The 17,820-nt window shown below is 38.9% G+C and overlaps 1 protein-coding gene across 1 annotated transcript in view; it reads left to right on the forward strand.

Moving 5' to 3' along the window:
* Positions 1–307: 307 nt before the first annotated feature.
* MMP16 (matrix metallopeptidase 16) overlaps positions 308–17,820 on the forward strand; it is a 194,180-nt gene continuing 176,667 nt past the window's right edge. The window contains exon 1 of the mRNA XM_037379400.1: positions 308–822. Within this exon, the coding sequence (XP_037235297.1) occupies positions 691–822 (132 nt within the window). The 5' untranslated portion in view covers positions 308–690. The remainder of the gene's footprint in view (positions 823–17,820) is intronic.

A 17,820-nucleotide genomic window follows, 5' to 3' on the forward strand; every position in this document is an offset into this window, starting at 1 on the left:
CCCAGCGGCCGCCCACCGACGGCCGCTCCCGGCGGCAGAGCCGGCTGCCGGGCGGGCGCGGCCGTACGGCGGCGGGGCGGCCTGGTGCGCCCGTCGTCTTTAAGACGCCTGCGGGGCGGGGCTGTGTAGGTTTCGGCTGAACATTCTGGAGTGGAGGGGAGCGGCGGGGGGCGAGGCGAGGCGGGGTGCCGCCCCGAGCCGCGCCGCCCGAGCGGAGCCGCGCCGAGCCGAGCCGAGCTGTGCCGAGCCGAGTTGCGCCGCGCCGCCGGGCGGCCAGGCCAGCCTTCCCCGGGAGGAGGCGGAGGCGAAGGCGAAGGGGGAGGAGGCAGGGGAGGGGGAGGAGGAGGGAGAGGAGGGAGGACACGGGGAGGCGGTTGCTGCTGCTGGGCAGAGGAGTCGTGCAGGAGCTGCGGCTGCACTCGGACGCCACATTCCCTCCTTACGGGACTGGGGGTGAGGATGTGCGAGAGCTGATCCTGCCGCCGCCGCCTGTGCTGAGAAGTGTCTGCTCCTCCTGCTCCTCCTCCTCCTCCTCCTCCTCCTCCCCTGCTGTGGGTGAACCTGCGCTACGGGCTCTTCACCGACACGGGGGAGGGGGGTTCGTTTGTTTGTGTATTTGTTTAAGGCAGAGAGAGAGAGAGAGAGAGAGAAAAAGCGAGAGATCTTCCGTCCACTGAAGCACAGTTCACTATGATCGTACTCGCATTCAGCACTGGAAGCCGGTTGGATTTCGTGTCTCAGTCCAGGGTATTTTTCTTGCAAACCTTCCTTTGGATTTTATGTGCTACAGTGTGCAAAGCGGAGCAGTATTTCAATGTGGAGGTAAGATCAGCCGTATGCGTGTGCGAGCCTGTGTGCTTCCCCCCTCTCCCTTTCCCCCTTTCCTTTTTATTTTTATATCCCTTGGATCAAATCAAATAGCCAGCCAGCCATGTCTTCCAGCAGCCAGGGCATACGTCTGTGTGGGCTTTCTTTCCAGCAGCCGGTAGCTAGCTCCCCTCCCTGAATTACCCCGCCTGATGGATGCGTTTCAGCCGGAGATCCCGTTATCCGCGGCAGCACAAAGCGCGATGCCGCGCTGGAGCGCAGCCCGTGCCGCCCCGGGAGACGGGAAACCCTCACCCCGGGCACACGGGAGACCTGGGGCGTTGCGTGTACCCGCAGCTCAGGGAAGGCTCTGGGAATGGCTTAGCCTTAAGATACCGCGCTACTGCTGAGTTTCCCCAGCCTGTGGTGTGGGGGTTTTCCTTTTTTTTTTCCTAAGAATGAATGAAAGAGGGTTATGGGGACAGAAGGAAACAGACAAGGGATTTTGGCACTTTCGTTGTGGTACAGTATTTTACAAAATAGGATCGTTTCCCCGTTTATATGTAACAAAAAGTGTTGCCACTAGAAATCGTGGAACAAATGACATGAAGGTGCGACTACAGCACAAAAGTTAGAGGGTGTGGAGGACCAGGAAAACAGGATTTTTTCCAAATGAGAAAGAAGAGTAAAATGTGTGGATACTTAGATAGGGCAAGCCCTGAGAGTTTATAGTGTCAGTGAGAATTCAGTGGACATCCATTTCCATTCACTCTTCTGTACACTTTCAATTTTCCTGTTTGGGGTTTTTACATAGTGCTTTTTATTAAGTGACATTCCTTTACCGACTTTATCATCTTTGTGTATGTTCTTTCCTCCTTTTTCTCCTTCCTGTCACTTCATTAGTTCTGCTGTGAGCAGTTTTTCTTAATGTTTCAATGTGATGGGTGCATTTCCCTCTTCCTTTCCATGTCAATTAAAGCTCTTAATCTTTTTTGTTATGTGTCTCCCTAATTTATATGTGCTCTTTAAAATTCTAATACATAGTTCTGTTTTTCTGTTAGATCCCTGTGCTCCCTCACTTTCTGTCCTGCCAGCCCCCCTCTAAACTTTCTGCTGCACCCATACACCACTCTCACTCATTTCTGTTTCTAGTTTATTTCGTGTCCTGGGTTCCCACAATTCTTTCACTCAGAGAAATGGAGTCTTGTCTTTTCCTCTGTCTTGCACATATGCACACTTGCTTGTTTTATGTGAGCTCTTGTTCGCACTCAGCGACGCTAATTTTTGCTACTGTCTCTGGCAAGATTGCTCCTGCAGATGCTCTTCCGTTCCTAGACTGTCTCCCTTTTTGTCTGAAGTTCTTACCAGTGCTCCTTCTCCCTCTGCCTCATGCAAGATCGCCTTGTGTAAGAAATCACTTTTTCTTTCCCCATGTCTGCTTTTCATTCTAGTCCTTCCCTCTCTACAGGCAGTTTCCCTTGCCACATGCAGTTGTCCTCTCAGTTTAAGAACACACACCCATACCTTCTGTCTTTGACTTGTGCCTCTCCAGAAACTTGTATTTTTACTCCATCGTTAAGATCTCTCCTGATTATAAATCTTAGTCTTTTTTTTGCTGTCATCTTTACTGTAGTCACTCTTGTTCATTCCTTATCACAAGTGTACATCTGTGCTTCTGTTTGTAAGCTCTTCGGGGTGCAGGACTTGTGTCTTTTTACGTGTTCATGTGGTGTGTAACATGCTCGAGTCTGGAGTACAATTGTGAGACTTTAGCTATATAAATATTAAGGTCGCTAATTTCAGAGCACATATTGAAGTTTTATCCTTCTTTTGCTCGTGTCCTCAGCTGCCTTCTTTTCTGATGAGCAGGGGAAGGCAGCGTGGAAGAGAGGAAGTTGCTCTCTGTATCCTCTCCAGGCTTCACAGGCTGGCCCCCTGCAGGGTATAGGGAAGAAATTCCAGCGACAGAACTTTCTCCTCCCACAGTAGTCTGCTTCGCTGGCATCTGGCTCTGCTGGAGAGATGGGCGGCAGATGGAGCTAGTGTGGGAGGAGAAAAAGATTGGTTTAGTCAAGTGGAATATGAACAGGAGGCCAACTCCAGTCAGAAAGAGGTTTTATGAGGAAAGACGGGAAACACTTTCATTTTTGCCACCTCTTCCATATGGAAAACAGCACATTTTGAGGGCAAAGGCAATATTGAGAGCAAGAAACACTGTTGGGTGGAATGAAGTGTGTGACATGTGTGTGTTGAGGGAACATATTTCTTCCTTTTGAATTGTGCTATCTCCTGTTCTTCCTCCCAGCTCTTCTGAAACAAAGTGTGTTGTCATAATGCCAGTGCTACCACTCTCTTTTCATTTTAAGTCTCTGCACCACATATTTCCGGGAGCCAGACAGTCTTCCAGGGAATTAATCTAGGATTTAAAACTTGTCCTAATATGGGGCTTTTCCCGAGGCCACTGACTTTGGCTACTATCAGTGACATGGTCCTGATCTAAATGCACCTGAGATTTGCCCCAGAACAGCCATTGTCATGTTCACATTGTTTGGATAACCCTGAAAATTCAGCTTTCTTATTTGGAACAGCAAAGGCTAAAAGCATGGAAAATTTGAGGCAAAGGACTTGGCAACAGCATGTATGTATTCTGCTGTACAATCCTCTGTGTCACCACAAATGCATAAAACAGTTGTACTTAATAGTAAATTCTGAAAATATGACAACTATTTCTTATGACAGTAAGAATAAATATTCAAAGTAGTGTTCAGGAAAGAAGTGGTATACATATAGCTGAATAAAAGGTCACCAAAGAAATGCTTAAGATAGCTAGAAAGCAGATTTCCATCCCCTCCACACCCCACCTCCTCTTCTTTCTTGTCTCCAAATAAAGTACATTTAATACCTGTTAAACATCATAAAATGCAGACATCATTTATTTCCTTTTTTGTTTTGTCTCATTTAATCCACATTCCTGATTGATAAGCAAAGTTGTGTTGTAGTGTTGGATTTTTTTGGTTGATTTGTTTCTGTGTGGGTTTGTTAGGCTGTGAGCCAGGGCAATTCTTAGAAGGTATTACGGGAGCTCAAATAATGTTATCTTTTAAAAGAAAAAGACTAAGCTGAAGTTTAGAAGCTTGTGTGAACATTATTGTTGCTTATAATTTGGTTGTCCCTCTGTAAAATTTCTTTTAACTAAATATCTACATGGATGAAATCCTCTGGCTTCCAATGATAGCTGAGTTGTCAATTCTGAAATGTATTCGTGTATGTAGTATTTAATGTAATACCCATAGTTGAGTAGGATTCAAGTCATGGAGTACGGGACTCTGGAGGGGCACCCTTGCACTCTGAGTCAGTGAGAGCTTTGTGGTAAAGCTGCATGAGAGGTGGTTGTAAACTGGTAGTTTAATCATGAAGAAGTTTAAGATTCACATAGTCTTATGTGTAGGAATATCTTAGTATTAATTTTCGAAGTTCACTGATTACCAGTGGCATTTTGGTGTGACTTTGTTTCTGACATCATGAGAAAAACTAAGGACTGCACTGTTAGCTCCCTGTTCTCAGCGCTGAACTATTGCTCCAAAATGATAACTTCAATGAGTAAGTGGAGTAATGGAAGAGTATGTCCATCAGTGTAGTTTTTCTATTTTCAACTGTTTCTGTACTCTAGCAGAGGAAGGTATGGATCAGTGAGATAGTGAATGGAATAAAAGTTACTGAAAGGGTGTTTTAAATGTAAAACTGAAACACACAGAAGATAATCCCCGCCCTGCCCCACACTGGGTTCCTCACTAAAGTACTAATAGCTTGTGTTGCTCAAAGATAACTCCTCTGCATGTTATTGGGAGTGTCTATAGATGGTTTTTCACAAGTATCATCCATATAGGCTATATATATATATGTCTCAATGTTTTCCTAAAACCAATAATAATACTATTCTGTTTGAACTGGTATTATCCTGTGAGTTTATCTTCTAATCTTACTCATTAGTTCATGTATATTTCTAAATAATAAGTATGTGTATATTTAATTTACTATTCAATAGTCAATATTAAAGAAACTGAAAAACAATGTCACCTTTTTGTTAAGGGAAATACAGTTATTGAAACAAGAATACCTTGGTCAGAAGACAGGATCTGCATGAATCTAGAATGAGATTAATCTCCAAATCCTAGTACTATGTATGCTTAGTCAGCTGAGTATCTGCATAAATCCTGCTGAGCAAAGAAGTGTTTTTAGAATTGCACCTAGTTTCATTGACTGTATGTGTCATGTGGGAAACACTAGAGAGAAAGCATGCTTCATCATCTCTTTCCTCAAGCTGGCAGTTACGCTCTATTTCCTTTTTACAAATATATAGGCTTGAATCCCTAGGGGACATCTTAAAATTACTCTTACTTTAGTATGAGCAGCTCTTTAAAACAATACAGCCGTTTCTCTCTTCCCATTTTCAGAGGTGGGACAGTTAAATTGCATATTGTGGAACAAAATATAGTGGAATCCAAGCTTCTGAAGAATACCAGGAGTTTCCTTCATGGTAATAACTAGTTGAGAACCCTGCCGTTCTGATTGTTAATAAACTTTACAATTAGCCTTCTGCTCCTGCTGAGTGGTAATGCATGACCATAAGCTTTGGGTCTTCTAAGCTTAAAACCAGACCAGTTTAATTCTTCAGCTGGTAATTGAAAAGGTATAAACATTTGGGAGGGGAAAAATTCCTCCAATATCAGGTTTACACACTTTTCAGCTAGTAGGATTGCTTGCCAGGTTTGTAAGCACAATACAATATTTTTATAACTTTTAAAATGCAAGCCCAAAACTATGGGGAAGCAATTAAGATGCTTTTGGTATAACTAGTGCTATGTGTCCTAAAAGGAATTTACAGGATCTTCTGCATTGTTTTGAGTTGCAGTCAGTATGCATGATTCTGTTACTTAAATTCTGAATCTTAGTCTTGCATAAAGTATGAACAAAATTAATTGGATTTTTGTTAGAACAAGAAGTTCAAACAATATATTAGAAGGATGGAGAGGAGTTATGGAATCAGGCGGAGGAAGTGGTTAGTGAGTGAAATATTAGTCAATAAAAAATGTAGATACAAAGCGGTATATTTGCTTATTGAGGAAATACCAATATTTAGAAAACCTCCTGTAAAGGCTTTTGATGAGCAGATATATCGAGACAAGGAAAATAATCGAAAAGTTATGTGTCTGATAGGCAACAGTACACTTTTCTGTAATAGAAGGCAAATACCTACTGTATAATGAACTGGGTTCCATTTGGTACGGAGAAATACATGTGGTGACTACTGGTTGGCAGAGTGCATTCTCTGCTGCAATTTGAACAATAATTCCCGTTTACAAGAATTCCAGTAGATCAATTTGCTACTGTAAAGTAAAAGAGATTATTTTGTGCTACTAATGTTGGAGAAACTTTATGGATTCTGTTGCCTGTATTTTGTTAAAAGACAAATAGAAAAGGTGGTCCCAGTTCTTATGAGTTCATAATTGACATAGCATGTTAGATCTTAGGTGCAAGACATATTTATTTATAACTGTAGTTCATCTTATTTTCCTGTTGCAATTTTTTTGCTGTTTAGTGTTTAAACATCACAGCTATTAGTGATTCCCAATTCTACAAAAGAAAAGAAATAAAATTGTTAAGAGGTTTATGTAATCACCTTATGTAGTGCAAGATAAACATATCAAAACATGTATTCCTAATGTTTTCTGACGTGAGATCTTACTAAAATAAATACCAAAAACCCCTTAACAAGCCCAAACTTTCCCTCTCTCATTATTCAGATGGCATAATGTAAAACTCCTCCATAACCATTCACTGTTTTTTCAGAGTGGATATATTGTGTTCTTTAACTGGTTTAAGATTTATGCTGCTCTTTGTCAGTTTTATTTGAATCCATCTAAAAGGTCAGTGCTTGCTCTAGGCATCTCAACTCTGCTCATGCACTCGGCAAGACTGAGTTGCAAGACTTTATAAAGACAGAATGGGGTATTATATAGATTTTAAAACGTTTAAAACTGCATCTCTTTTCAGTATTTTAAGGTCTGTCTCATCCTTCTACTTTACCAAAAGATCATTTTGTGGAGTTAAAACACTGGAGGACTTTGTGTTGATGTTTTTTGAAGGTCCTTTAAGTAACAATGTAACTTTTTAAAGATTTTATTCTATTTAACCTATTTAAATTGCATAATCCATCTCATCTCTCTGCTTTGGGTTCCAGTTTGTTGCCTAACCTGTTCACTATCCTCAAACTACACTGTTGACCATAATCTGAAGGAGCAGGTTGAGTCTGTTTAATTTGTTATCCGTGATATGTCAAATGGCAGATTTGGTTTAATTTTGTACAAGGAAGACCGGGATTAGTGCTGCAAACGTGATTTTAGTTGGCATTGAAATGGATTTGAAAAATGATTATGATTAGAGCTTTATTCTTTAAAGAGAGGTCATGCTATTTGGAACCTTTATTTATTGGTTGCCTGGCAACTGTTCATTCATGTTGCTGCTCATCATCATTCATTATAAGAATCTTTGCTGTACAGTAAGAGCAATTAAGTGGTAAAAGTTTATTTCTGTGATGAATTAAAATTGACAGAAATTACAGAAATAGTAAAAAAATATTTCTGTAGTTTTAGTTATTAACTGAAATTGTTGGTACAATGTTTTTCTACTTACGAACAAACAGCTGGTTTATACCAGCTGAAGAGTTATCTGCATTTCAGCTGTGATCATAATGTTCCTAGCATACCTTTTGAGGTATTACAGCACATAATTGAGTTAGGGGCTTGTTTAGGTGTTTTTTGTCATGCTTAAGATCTCCTGTTAATTTCAAGATCAAGGCTTCAGGGTATGAGAAAACTTTCAGTGCTTAGCATTAGGCAATCCAATCTCAAGTGCTGAGGCTTGAACCCAGGATTGCAAAAGAATTTTTAAATTCTGTAATTAAAATTGCTGCAACAAGGGATGTGCAGCTGAAGCAATGAGCCACAATAGCTCTATAGAACACTGAAGTCACTTGATGCTTTTGCTCTGTAGAACAATAGCAGTTTTTATTACACTGTGAGAAAACATTCATAAAACATATTATTTGACAATTGTTTTGTGACTGTGTATGAAAAATGTTTTGCCTTCTTGTATTAATTCTTTATGAATCATATTGTGATTGACCCTTGTGTGGAATAACAGCGTGGAATGGAACAGTTGTGCTATTGAGGATTTGTAACATTGCGAGAAATGTTGGAACAATTTGCTTATGGCTGCATCTTAAAAGAACATCTGGCACTGTAGGGCCAGGGTGGGAGTAGATTTCTCTCTCTGCTGCTACCTCTTGGTAGTAGTGGCTTTGCCTCTATACTGGATGGCTCAGACCTTGGAGAAGGAATATCCCTCTAGAACAGATGCCCTCTGCTTTGAGCTTCTGGTTGTATTAGCTCACAAGTACTCTTCATACCATGCCGTGGTTATGGGGGTTGAAATTAATTCTGTAAGACAAATCTATATTTTCATCTGCTTTTCCCACTCACATGATGTGCCTGTAACACATGAAGATACTGTTATGCATGTTTCCCTTTTGTGAAACAACTGAACTGGTTTCACAGTTGCATAAATAATTTGAAAAGAAATGCTAACCTCAGAAAATCTGGTTTAAAAAAAAAATATTTTTTTTTCCTCATGATCTTGTAAAAAACCTGGTTGTTTCATTTCCTTGGTCCTGTTAATTTTTGCTGACATGTAATCACATCTCCATTTACAAGTGTGAAATACAGGTTGGCAAGGGGGAGACTTAACTTTTCAGAAAATTACCAGCTGAAAGGCAGTTGGAAAATTACAAATTTTCTTTAAAACATAGATAGCGAAACAGAAAAACAAGCATCCCTTTCAATGGGAACAAAGATACTTAAATATATCAGTGGATATTTACAAAGTGTACCGAAGAGGAAATTGCTTCCTTTTTGTACTGCATCCGGGTCTGAAGGTGATGGTCCTGTCATATTTTTCTTTCTTACCTCAGATGTTGGTTGTATGATGCTCTTCTAGGAAATTGCTTTGACCCACTGTCTTTGCAGAGAAATTGACGATTGTATTTGGCTATATGTCATGGTTTACATGCTGTACAGAATAGTAATGATACATTTAATTGTAAGTAAAATAAATGATCTTGTTTCCACACAATAAAATCTAATATTATTACTAGAAGTAATAGTATTACATTGCTAACTGTACAGGATGATTTTGGTCTTGGGAAGTGAGGCTTTCCCCCTCCCCTCCTTACTTCTATGTGTTTTAAAAAGTAAAAAAACCAAATCCACAATCCAGGACTATTTTCCATTTTTAAAATTTTATTATTGATTATGAAGTGCTGGATTCTGATATCTCTGTCCTTCATTACTGGTACATGGAATGTCAGCTTTGGAAAGGTCTTTATTATCTCTTTCTCTGTTGCATGTATTTTTTAATACGTAGGGGAAAGGAGGCTGTGTGAGTAAGTGGCTGAGGCACTGTGCTGGGGGGCTGGAGGTCTGGGCTGTGTGTCCAGTTCCATCATGAGTCTTCGTATCTATCACACAACTTACCCATCTTTGTAACCTGTTTTGCACAAATGTGATTTGGACTAATTGAAGAGTATTTGCTGGCTTTTCCAGTGCATGTCAAGAACAATAGGAGTGATGTAAAAGAGCCAGGGGTATACCTTCACCATTCACTTGTCTCAGGACTGTTTCACTTTTTTCATGAAAAGTAGTAGAGGGATATCATAAAATATAAATACAGCATTTCAATTTGACAATTTGTGTGATCATTCAGATAGTGAATGTGTTCAAGACACAAGTACCAGAGCAGAAAAGGGGATAAACTTATCTATAACACTTCAAACCATGATGTTTTTTTAGTTTAGTATTTTTTTTAAATGTAACTAGCAAAACGTGGTAGAGAACATTGTCAGTAGGATTACGTGAAGGATGTCATTAGATGACTGAAGATAGAGAGTATCAAATTCTCTTTTAGAATGAAAGTTTGAATAGTATAATTTTTGTTACCCAAATATGAAAAAAAATACTCTGCTTCAAAATGTATTTAAATAAATATCAAAGTCTTTACAAATAAAACGGGCTTTGGATCAGATTGTAAATGTTACACAGTGCAAAATTTAGAACTGTTCTATTTTTGAATGATGCACTATTAAAAAATTGTTCCACAAACATTCATGTTGCCTTGTCATCACAGTACCTAAACTTCTCCTTTTTTGTTTGAATATTTGTGGATTTTTATGAAATACAATAAAAGATAGGCCTTTCACTGCCCCAGGTATTAATGTTTTTTATTAGACACCACTCATAGGCAGACATGCTGTTCACATAGCCCTGGATGTTAAAAACTTAATGGTGGCAGGATGAGGCACAGGGGAAATAAGAGATTTGCTATGCTGACATGTTAAGTATGATGAAGTAGAAACCGAACCTTATTCTTCAGGGTTCCTGTGCCATGAGTTCACCTTATGACCTTCCTTCCTTCTTTCCACTTCCCTCATTATGTAATTTTTCTTTTCCTTGCTTCTTTCTTTCTTCTCTCATTTTCATCCTTTTTTTTTTTTTTTCTTTCTTTTTTCATTATTTTCTTTCCCCTCAGCTTGTCTTCCTGCAGGCTATTATCTGCAGCCAAGGAAAATCATCAGTCATTACTGAACCGTAGAATCAAAGATCTTAGGGATGGGAAAGATGTATCAAGGGCCTGCTTCTCTGCCAGTGCAGGATTGCTAACAGCTGGATATTTGCTGGGGTTTTGTTAAGTCTGGTTTTAAAATCCATAGTGGTGGGACTTCCAAAACTGGTAGAAGTACAGTAGGGAAAACTACAGTGGAAGAATTCTTTTCAATAGACTTTTCCTTTGGCTACAGGCAACAGTTTGAAGTTGGCTCAGGTTAGGCAGTATAAAGTGATGTCTGTTCTGTAATCCAGGATCATGGGAGCTGTTTATGAGCATAGGTGGCATGCAGCGATTGGTAATTTGGTGTATTTCTTTGACTTCACAAATTGAAAAATACAGGAGGAGCAGAGAGAAACGAAGGGTTGGTTTAAATCTTCACTCCATTTAAAATTCTTAGTGCAGTTGAAACGGGATAATGCTGTCTGATTATGAAAGATATGTAGAAGCGTGTGGATTGCTGACACTGTCTCAGCGGGGCTTGACTAGTTCATGATGATTTCCTTGAAGTACTGTGCCTTGTGTTTATGTGTTACTACCTAGTGAATAAAATTGGATATTAGTAGGAGTGTTATGAATATCTAGATATTATGCTCTGTTAAAAAGTCTTATTTTGGAATTTCACACATCATTGTTGTGGTCGGAAACACAGCCTTAAGGATGTTCATGACATTGGCACATACAAGCTGTCATAACGTCCATGCTTTGCAAATTATCTAACACTTGGGAAACAAAGATCCCGATTGAATTTGTTTGCTGGTATACATCATGACGAGGTTTGTGCAGGATGATTTGCATGAGGTATGTTTTCTTGCAAGCGTGCAAGCTGCACATTTAGATTGAGAAAGCGATTCAGTCTGAGAGAATAGCACTTAAATTTAGGTGTTCAAATGTGCTGTACATGTTTCCTATATATTAATAACAGTCTCCTCCCTGAAGTCAATGAAACAGAGAGACTGATTCAGCCGACCAACCAGTTAATGTCTGTGTCAGTGAACTCAATCTTTTTCCTGGACTCTGCTGTTAGTATTGACTGGTGGTGGGGTTCAGTTCCTTATGTGTGGGCATTCTGTACCATGTAAGGTGTCGTTGGCTCAGATCCACACAAGGCTGGCAGAAATAGTACGGGACATAAGAAAGTTTCATCTTTTTAGGCCAGCAACAGGAAGGCAGGATGTGTCCCCCAAGTCATCTCAGATGACACTAGAGACTTCTGTTTAGGTAACTAAATCCTATTCTCAATTTCAAGTGATGGTGGAGGGTGTTGAGACACCTATGTCTATGAGGCTGCCCTGGTAGGCACTGGCAATCAGATGTCATCATTTGGGGTTGAATCCCTTCCCTCTGCACTGGTGGGATTCATTATGCTTGTCTGGGTACCTGGTGCTGTTTAAGCCCTGTGGACTATGTTGCTTGGCCTCTAGATAATGTGAAAAGCATGGGCCTCCTAAAGGTCCAATGATGTATCTGCCAACCCCTGGATGACATAATAATCTCAGATCACACCAAATACCTGTACTTCTGACAAAACCAAGAGCAGAACTCTCATTTTTATGGTAGTACAATTTTTACCCTGTCACTCTGGTGCCCTGCACATTATTAAATACGTTTATCCCTTAGTGCAAAAGGTTAACACTTTCTTTACATCTCATGTATTTTAAATATTTAGTTAGGGATATAAAGAACACAGCATTTCTCCACTGGCAACAAGGCAGTTTTGCTTTCAACCATAATGAGACCAGGTCTGGGCCTGTTTAAATCTGTGTGAAACAAACTACTTAACTTGAAACAAGTACTTACGGCACATTTGATAAACTTGGTGCTTCTGACTGTTATTTGATGCCTTCCTATAAATTATTTTAAAGGCTGCCTTTCCTTCCTAAACAGGCAAACCTCTAAACAGCTATTTGTTGCCCTTGAGGGGAGATAACAGAATGTTAAGCATTTTTATAAAAAGTAAGTAATTAGGAAATATATTTGAGGAGACTAAGCTTTTTAAATGTCTGTTGTCTGATAGACAGTCCCCAAGAAGATAAAAATGAAAATGACATTTTAATAATTTCTTTGGGTAAGAGCCCTAGGCCCTCAAGAATAATTAGCTATGTTTTCAAGTACTTTTGTTATATAAAGTAAAATGTGGATTAATTCCACAAAAAATTTACACTTCTGTGTTAATACCAAAATCTGTAATTCATCATAGGCAGATATGTAATTTGATTCATTTATTTACACTACTTGCTTTAGGTCTTCAAAACTGTGAAATTAACTGGGTCAGAATAAGAGTGTTATTGGCCAGTTTATATATTTGCTTATTTATTTATAAGTCCAAATTTTGAAATACCTGAGCATACGAGCTGATGTACTATTTAAATGAGCTTTCTGCTAGCATGTAGTTACAGAGAGACTAGATCTGTTGATTTTTAGGTCAGCATTTGGGAAGGAAGAGTGATATATCTGCAGTCTTTTATTCCAGAAGAGCTTCCTTTGTAATATTTAGCTCCACTCTATTGTTTTGCACTGACAGGCTCATTTAGAGAAAAAACAGTATTTTAGTTCCTTTGTGAATAATCCCATCATTTTTCCCGGCTGCCAAGAGAACTCACTCTTTGTCCCAGCAGCCAGATAAAGATAGAGTCATTGTTCTTCATAGATTAATTGCTTAGATGCCTTTTCCACTGAGATAGTAGAGAATTTTTTTCTACATGCAAGATCTAAGGACGTGATGTCAATTTAATTTGGACCAAAAGATTTGAATTCTATAGAAATACGTTCTTTCTTTAGCTTTGCTCAAAATAAAGATTCTGTTTCATTAAAAGGGTTTTTTAATGTCTTGATGAATATTCTCTTCCTTCTCGAAATTTTCAGCAGCAGAGGAAATATTTTTAAGGTGAAGCTAAGCTTTAAAGATGTTGGAACAATACATTCTGTGATGTTTTGTAAAAGTTACAGGTGACTAAGGACGGGAGAGCCTAAAGCAACTGTAGCTTTTCTCATGTTCCAACTCTAATACAACAGAGAAATTAATCATGCTTGTTAACTTTAACATGATAGCTAGAAAAGGACAGATTGGGACTTTTAATTTTAAATGTCCTACAGTGTAAGGGCTTTGTAAGTGTTAACTTGTTTTTAGAAATAAAATAGCTACATGTGGAGTTGAAAATTGTGTAATGGTGTTCGGTAAATTATCTAATAAAAAACTAATATATTTTTTATTTGGAACAAAGAATTCACAGAATTGTTGAAAGAAGTCAACACCCTTCAGATTTATATAGAAATGGAGAATATAAATAAGCTTCTTGCTCCATGCTTTTTGTTTTTTGGAGCTGATACACTACCTATGTTTCAGTTATAAGAAGAAACTATTCAGACGTAGGAAGAAGAAGAGAATCCACCCAAATCTGGTCTATTTTCTTTTACATAACTGTTATTTTTTCTACTTACATACCTATTATTCTAATAAGAGATCTGTGCCTAGTGGTCTTGATTGGAAAAAAATGATGAGATTCTAACTTCATGGAATTGGCCAGGTTGTGCCATTCATTTTATTGGGTCCAAGATTTTTCCTCAAGCTGTTTGGAAAGCACTTAATTGCCAAACATTTTAACTGAGTAAATTAAGAGTCTATCTTAAATACATAAGATAAATATTGGTGTGGAAATCCATAGGCTTAACTGGTACATTAGGGATAAAATTAGTACAAAAAGAAGTGGAGATATACTATCTATGCATAAACTGAATCTTGTAGTTAGAAGAAAGTTTAAAATTGTTAGAGGAGTAGTATTCTTGAACCACTTTCCAGAGGGAATGCGAGAGGGGTGATGTAGGGGAGAAAAAGTTAAGTCGTTCTGAGATGGGATCTAACTATTTAATGAAAGGGCTTACATTGTGTAACTTTTGTCATCAGCAGTAATGGATAGGATTCCTTATTTGTCCTATATCCTCACTCTAATAGTAATTTTCCTCACTGAGTGAGGCTGATGGCTCTGCTCACAGCCGTTGACTGAACATTTATTCTTCCGCATTTGTCTTATCTTAAGAACGCTATAGCTATTGTATTAGACTGAAAGTGTGGACTATATTGCATCAAGTGAGTTCTCCGCCTTATTGCTTTTTGTCACTTAATTCAGACAACATGTGTGAAGGTCTCTTTTGCACAGTAACTTTTAACTTTTACAAACTTACCGAATATTTAAGATTAAACCTATATAACACTGGCCATGGTGCTCACTTCATAGCTCTTTTCAGTTTTGATTGTCTTCAAAATCGTATTTGCTCAATTTTTGCTGCTGTTAAAACTTCCACTTCAAAAAGTAAAAATTTCTTTAATAGGAGAAGGAAAAAAAAAAGCACAGATTTTACTGCTTTTAAGCTAAGTTTGTCATTTCATAGCCTTAACTTGGTGTTTTGTGGCATCTGTGAGAGACATACAGAATTGTAGTGACATAAGACCAGTGTCCTAGAGGTTGAAGATTAGACCTCCAAAAGCAGTATATTAAAATACCAGTATCAGTAGCATCATGTACTTTTAGTCATAAACTAACAACTATTTGTTAACTAAGGAGGATAATTTAGGTAATTATATTTAAATAATGTAAATGAAGCAGTGTGCCCAGGTGGCGAAGGCGGCCAGTAGCATCCTAGCTTGTATCCAAAGCAGTGTGGCCACCAGGACTAGGGCAGTGACCATCCCCCTGTACTCAGCACTGGTGAGGCCGCACCTCAAATGCTTTGTTCAGGTTTGGGCCCGTCGCTTCAGGAGGGACGTTGAGATGCTGGAGCATGTCCAGAGAAGGGCAACGGAGCTGGTGAAGGGTCTGGAGCACAGGTCTTGTGAGGAGCGGCTGAGGGAACTGGGGGTGTTTAGTCTGGAGAAGAGGAGGCTCAGGGGGGACCTTATTGCTCTCTACAACTACCTGAAAGGAGCTTGTAGGCAGGTGGGGGTAGGTCTCTTCTCCCAGATAACAAGCAATAGAACAAGAAGAAATGGCCTCAAGTTATGCCATGGGAGGTTTATATTGGATATTAGGAAGATCTCCTCCACTGAAAGTGTGTTCAAGCACTGGAACAGGCTGCCCAGGGAGGTGGTGGAATCACCATCCCTGGAGGTGTTTAAAAAACGCATAGGTGTGGTGCTTGGTGACATGGATTAGTGGTGAACTTGACAGTCCTGGGTTAACAGTTGAACTTGATGATCTCAAAGGTCTTTTCCAACCTAAATGATTTTATGATTCTATGAATTTTAGACGAGTGTTTAGGTAATATAATTTCCTCCCTCCTCCTATATAATCAGATATTTTTCTTCTTATATTTTTATTTTGTTAGTTTAATTAAGACACATGAAATTTAAAAAACCAGACTGCTTAGTAGGTGACTGCTTAGATAGTATTTTAATGAGAAAAATGCCAGTGATTGATACATAGTAAATGGATATTGATTGGAGGGGGGACAGCATGATACGATAGACAGTCGACTGCCTTACAATATGAATTTAAACTTAAGAAATCCCATAGTGATTGACTTTGTGCTGGAGTCAGGAGTTGAAAATCAGGGGATGGGCTTTGGAAGAACTGGCAATAGGGATTCTGCTTGTTCAAAAATGCAAATAGGGATTTCAATGTTATTTTAATCATATATATCTATAATGGGGGGTATTTTAATTTGGAAAACACGTTTCTTTCATACAATTCAGAAAACATGACTTGGGTAGATAGCAGACAGCAAGTCATGAATTTCAGAGTAAGAGCTAATCAGAAAGGTACCATTGTATGTCAGATAAATGCAGAGGATGGTGTGGCTGTCCATTTTTAAAAAACAGTGGAGGTAATAATTTCAGGCATTACTCTTTGCTTGTATTAATAAGTTTAGATTCAGCTTTTGAGGTGTAGTCCCACAAAGGGTCTGTCTAAAGATAGTAGAATGGATTTAACTCAAGTGCAGCTCAGATGCAAAACCCTAATCACATTAATGTTGGAGACAAAAAAGCATTTGAAATGCAGTCCCAGGTGACCGTAAACCCCTTGTCTTATAGAAGATGAAGCAAAGTCTGTGCAAGAAGGTATCCCTTGAGTTTACTGTGAATTTCCAGTTATGTTACATGGGTTTATGCTGAATGAACAATGAAGATTTTTGAAAGAGATCTGACTGTGTTTATATATAAAAAAAGTAATAAAACTGGTTGTGCACATTTTCTTGAGAGCTGTATGTAAAAGTGCTGATACAGTTTAAATGTATGCATTACAGATCTAACTGGTGTAAGTCTTCAGTATCTATGTTGTGAAATTTCCAGCACAGATGGTAAACTGAAAAGGTTTGGATAAACTTTCATAACATGTGGAACTTCTGTCTCTTTCAGCTGCTGATTTGCTTGACGCAAGATACCAAGCTAATGGCAAGTTAACTTGCAGGAGTTAAGTTTGAAGATGACATATCATGTTTCAAAAAGTATAAAACTCAGTATCAGAGTAACTCTGTCTATATTGGTAAGCTAAGCAATGCCAGAGAAGTCTTCAAGCAGGGAAGACATCTGTCTATGCGATTAAGTTGTTTCAGGCATGATTTCAGCATGGATCAACTAGTACTCTTACTGACTCTTACTTAGCCTCCTGAAGGATTTGAATTTGAAATTGCCTCTGTGTGTTTAACAGTATGGAGGTGATCTGTTGTGTCACTAATTTTTTCATGCTGGAGGATGGTCTCAGGCACATTTATTAATTTAGACATGACCAGTCTTTTCTGTGAGTGTTCCTATACGAAGTAGTCCTGATTTGTCCCGGTTGCTGAGTCAAGCTGTTCAGATGATATGTGAAGGGGAAAGGTCCAGAACATCTATGTCCTTGCTACCATTTGTTGCAGTTTCTGTCAAAAAATTGTGATGACAGACAGTGTTGGAAGACTCATTGTTCTGTTGTTTCTTTGGTTTTACACATCAGTATTTTCTTTGGGCTTGCATCATCTAGGCAGCCCAAACAAAGATTAGCCCTAGACAGTTCTATGGTAGAAAGAGAATTTAATCAGATTTAAAGACTTGAGGATCAGGGCTTTATTTAGTATTATTCTGCAGTAGGATGGTAGCAGTGTATTGTGCCAGGGATCAGGCAGGTTTTATGTATGATGTAGCCTTCAAAAACCTGATATAATTTTATTGCCATTTGTTCCATATATTTGATTGAGTGTCAACACTTTGTATGCCCTGTATTGTATGCCTTTTGAATCTGGTTTCTTATGAATGTGTTTTTCTTCATTGTAAGTTTGACTTACATTGACTGACCATAGATAAGGCAGACATACTTTTACCCA

Source organism: Falco rusticolus, chromosome 3 (assembly GCF_015220075.1).
Source record: "Falco rusticolus isolate bFalRus1 chromosome 3, bFalRus1.pri, whole genome shotgun sequence".
Lineage (NCBI taxonomy): Eukaryota > Metazoa > Chordata > Aves > Falconiformes > Falconidae > Falco > Falco rusticolus.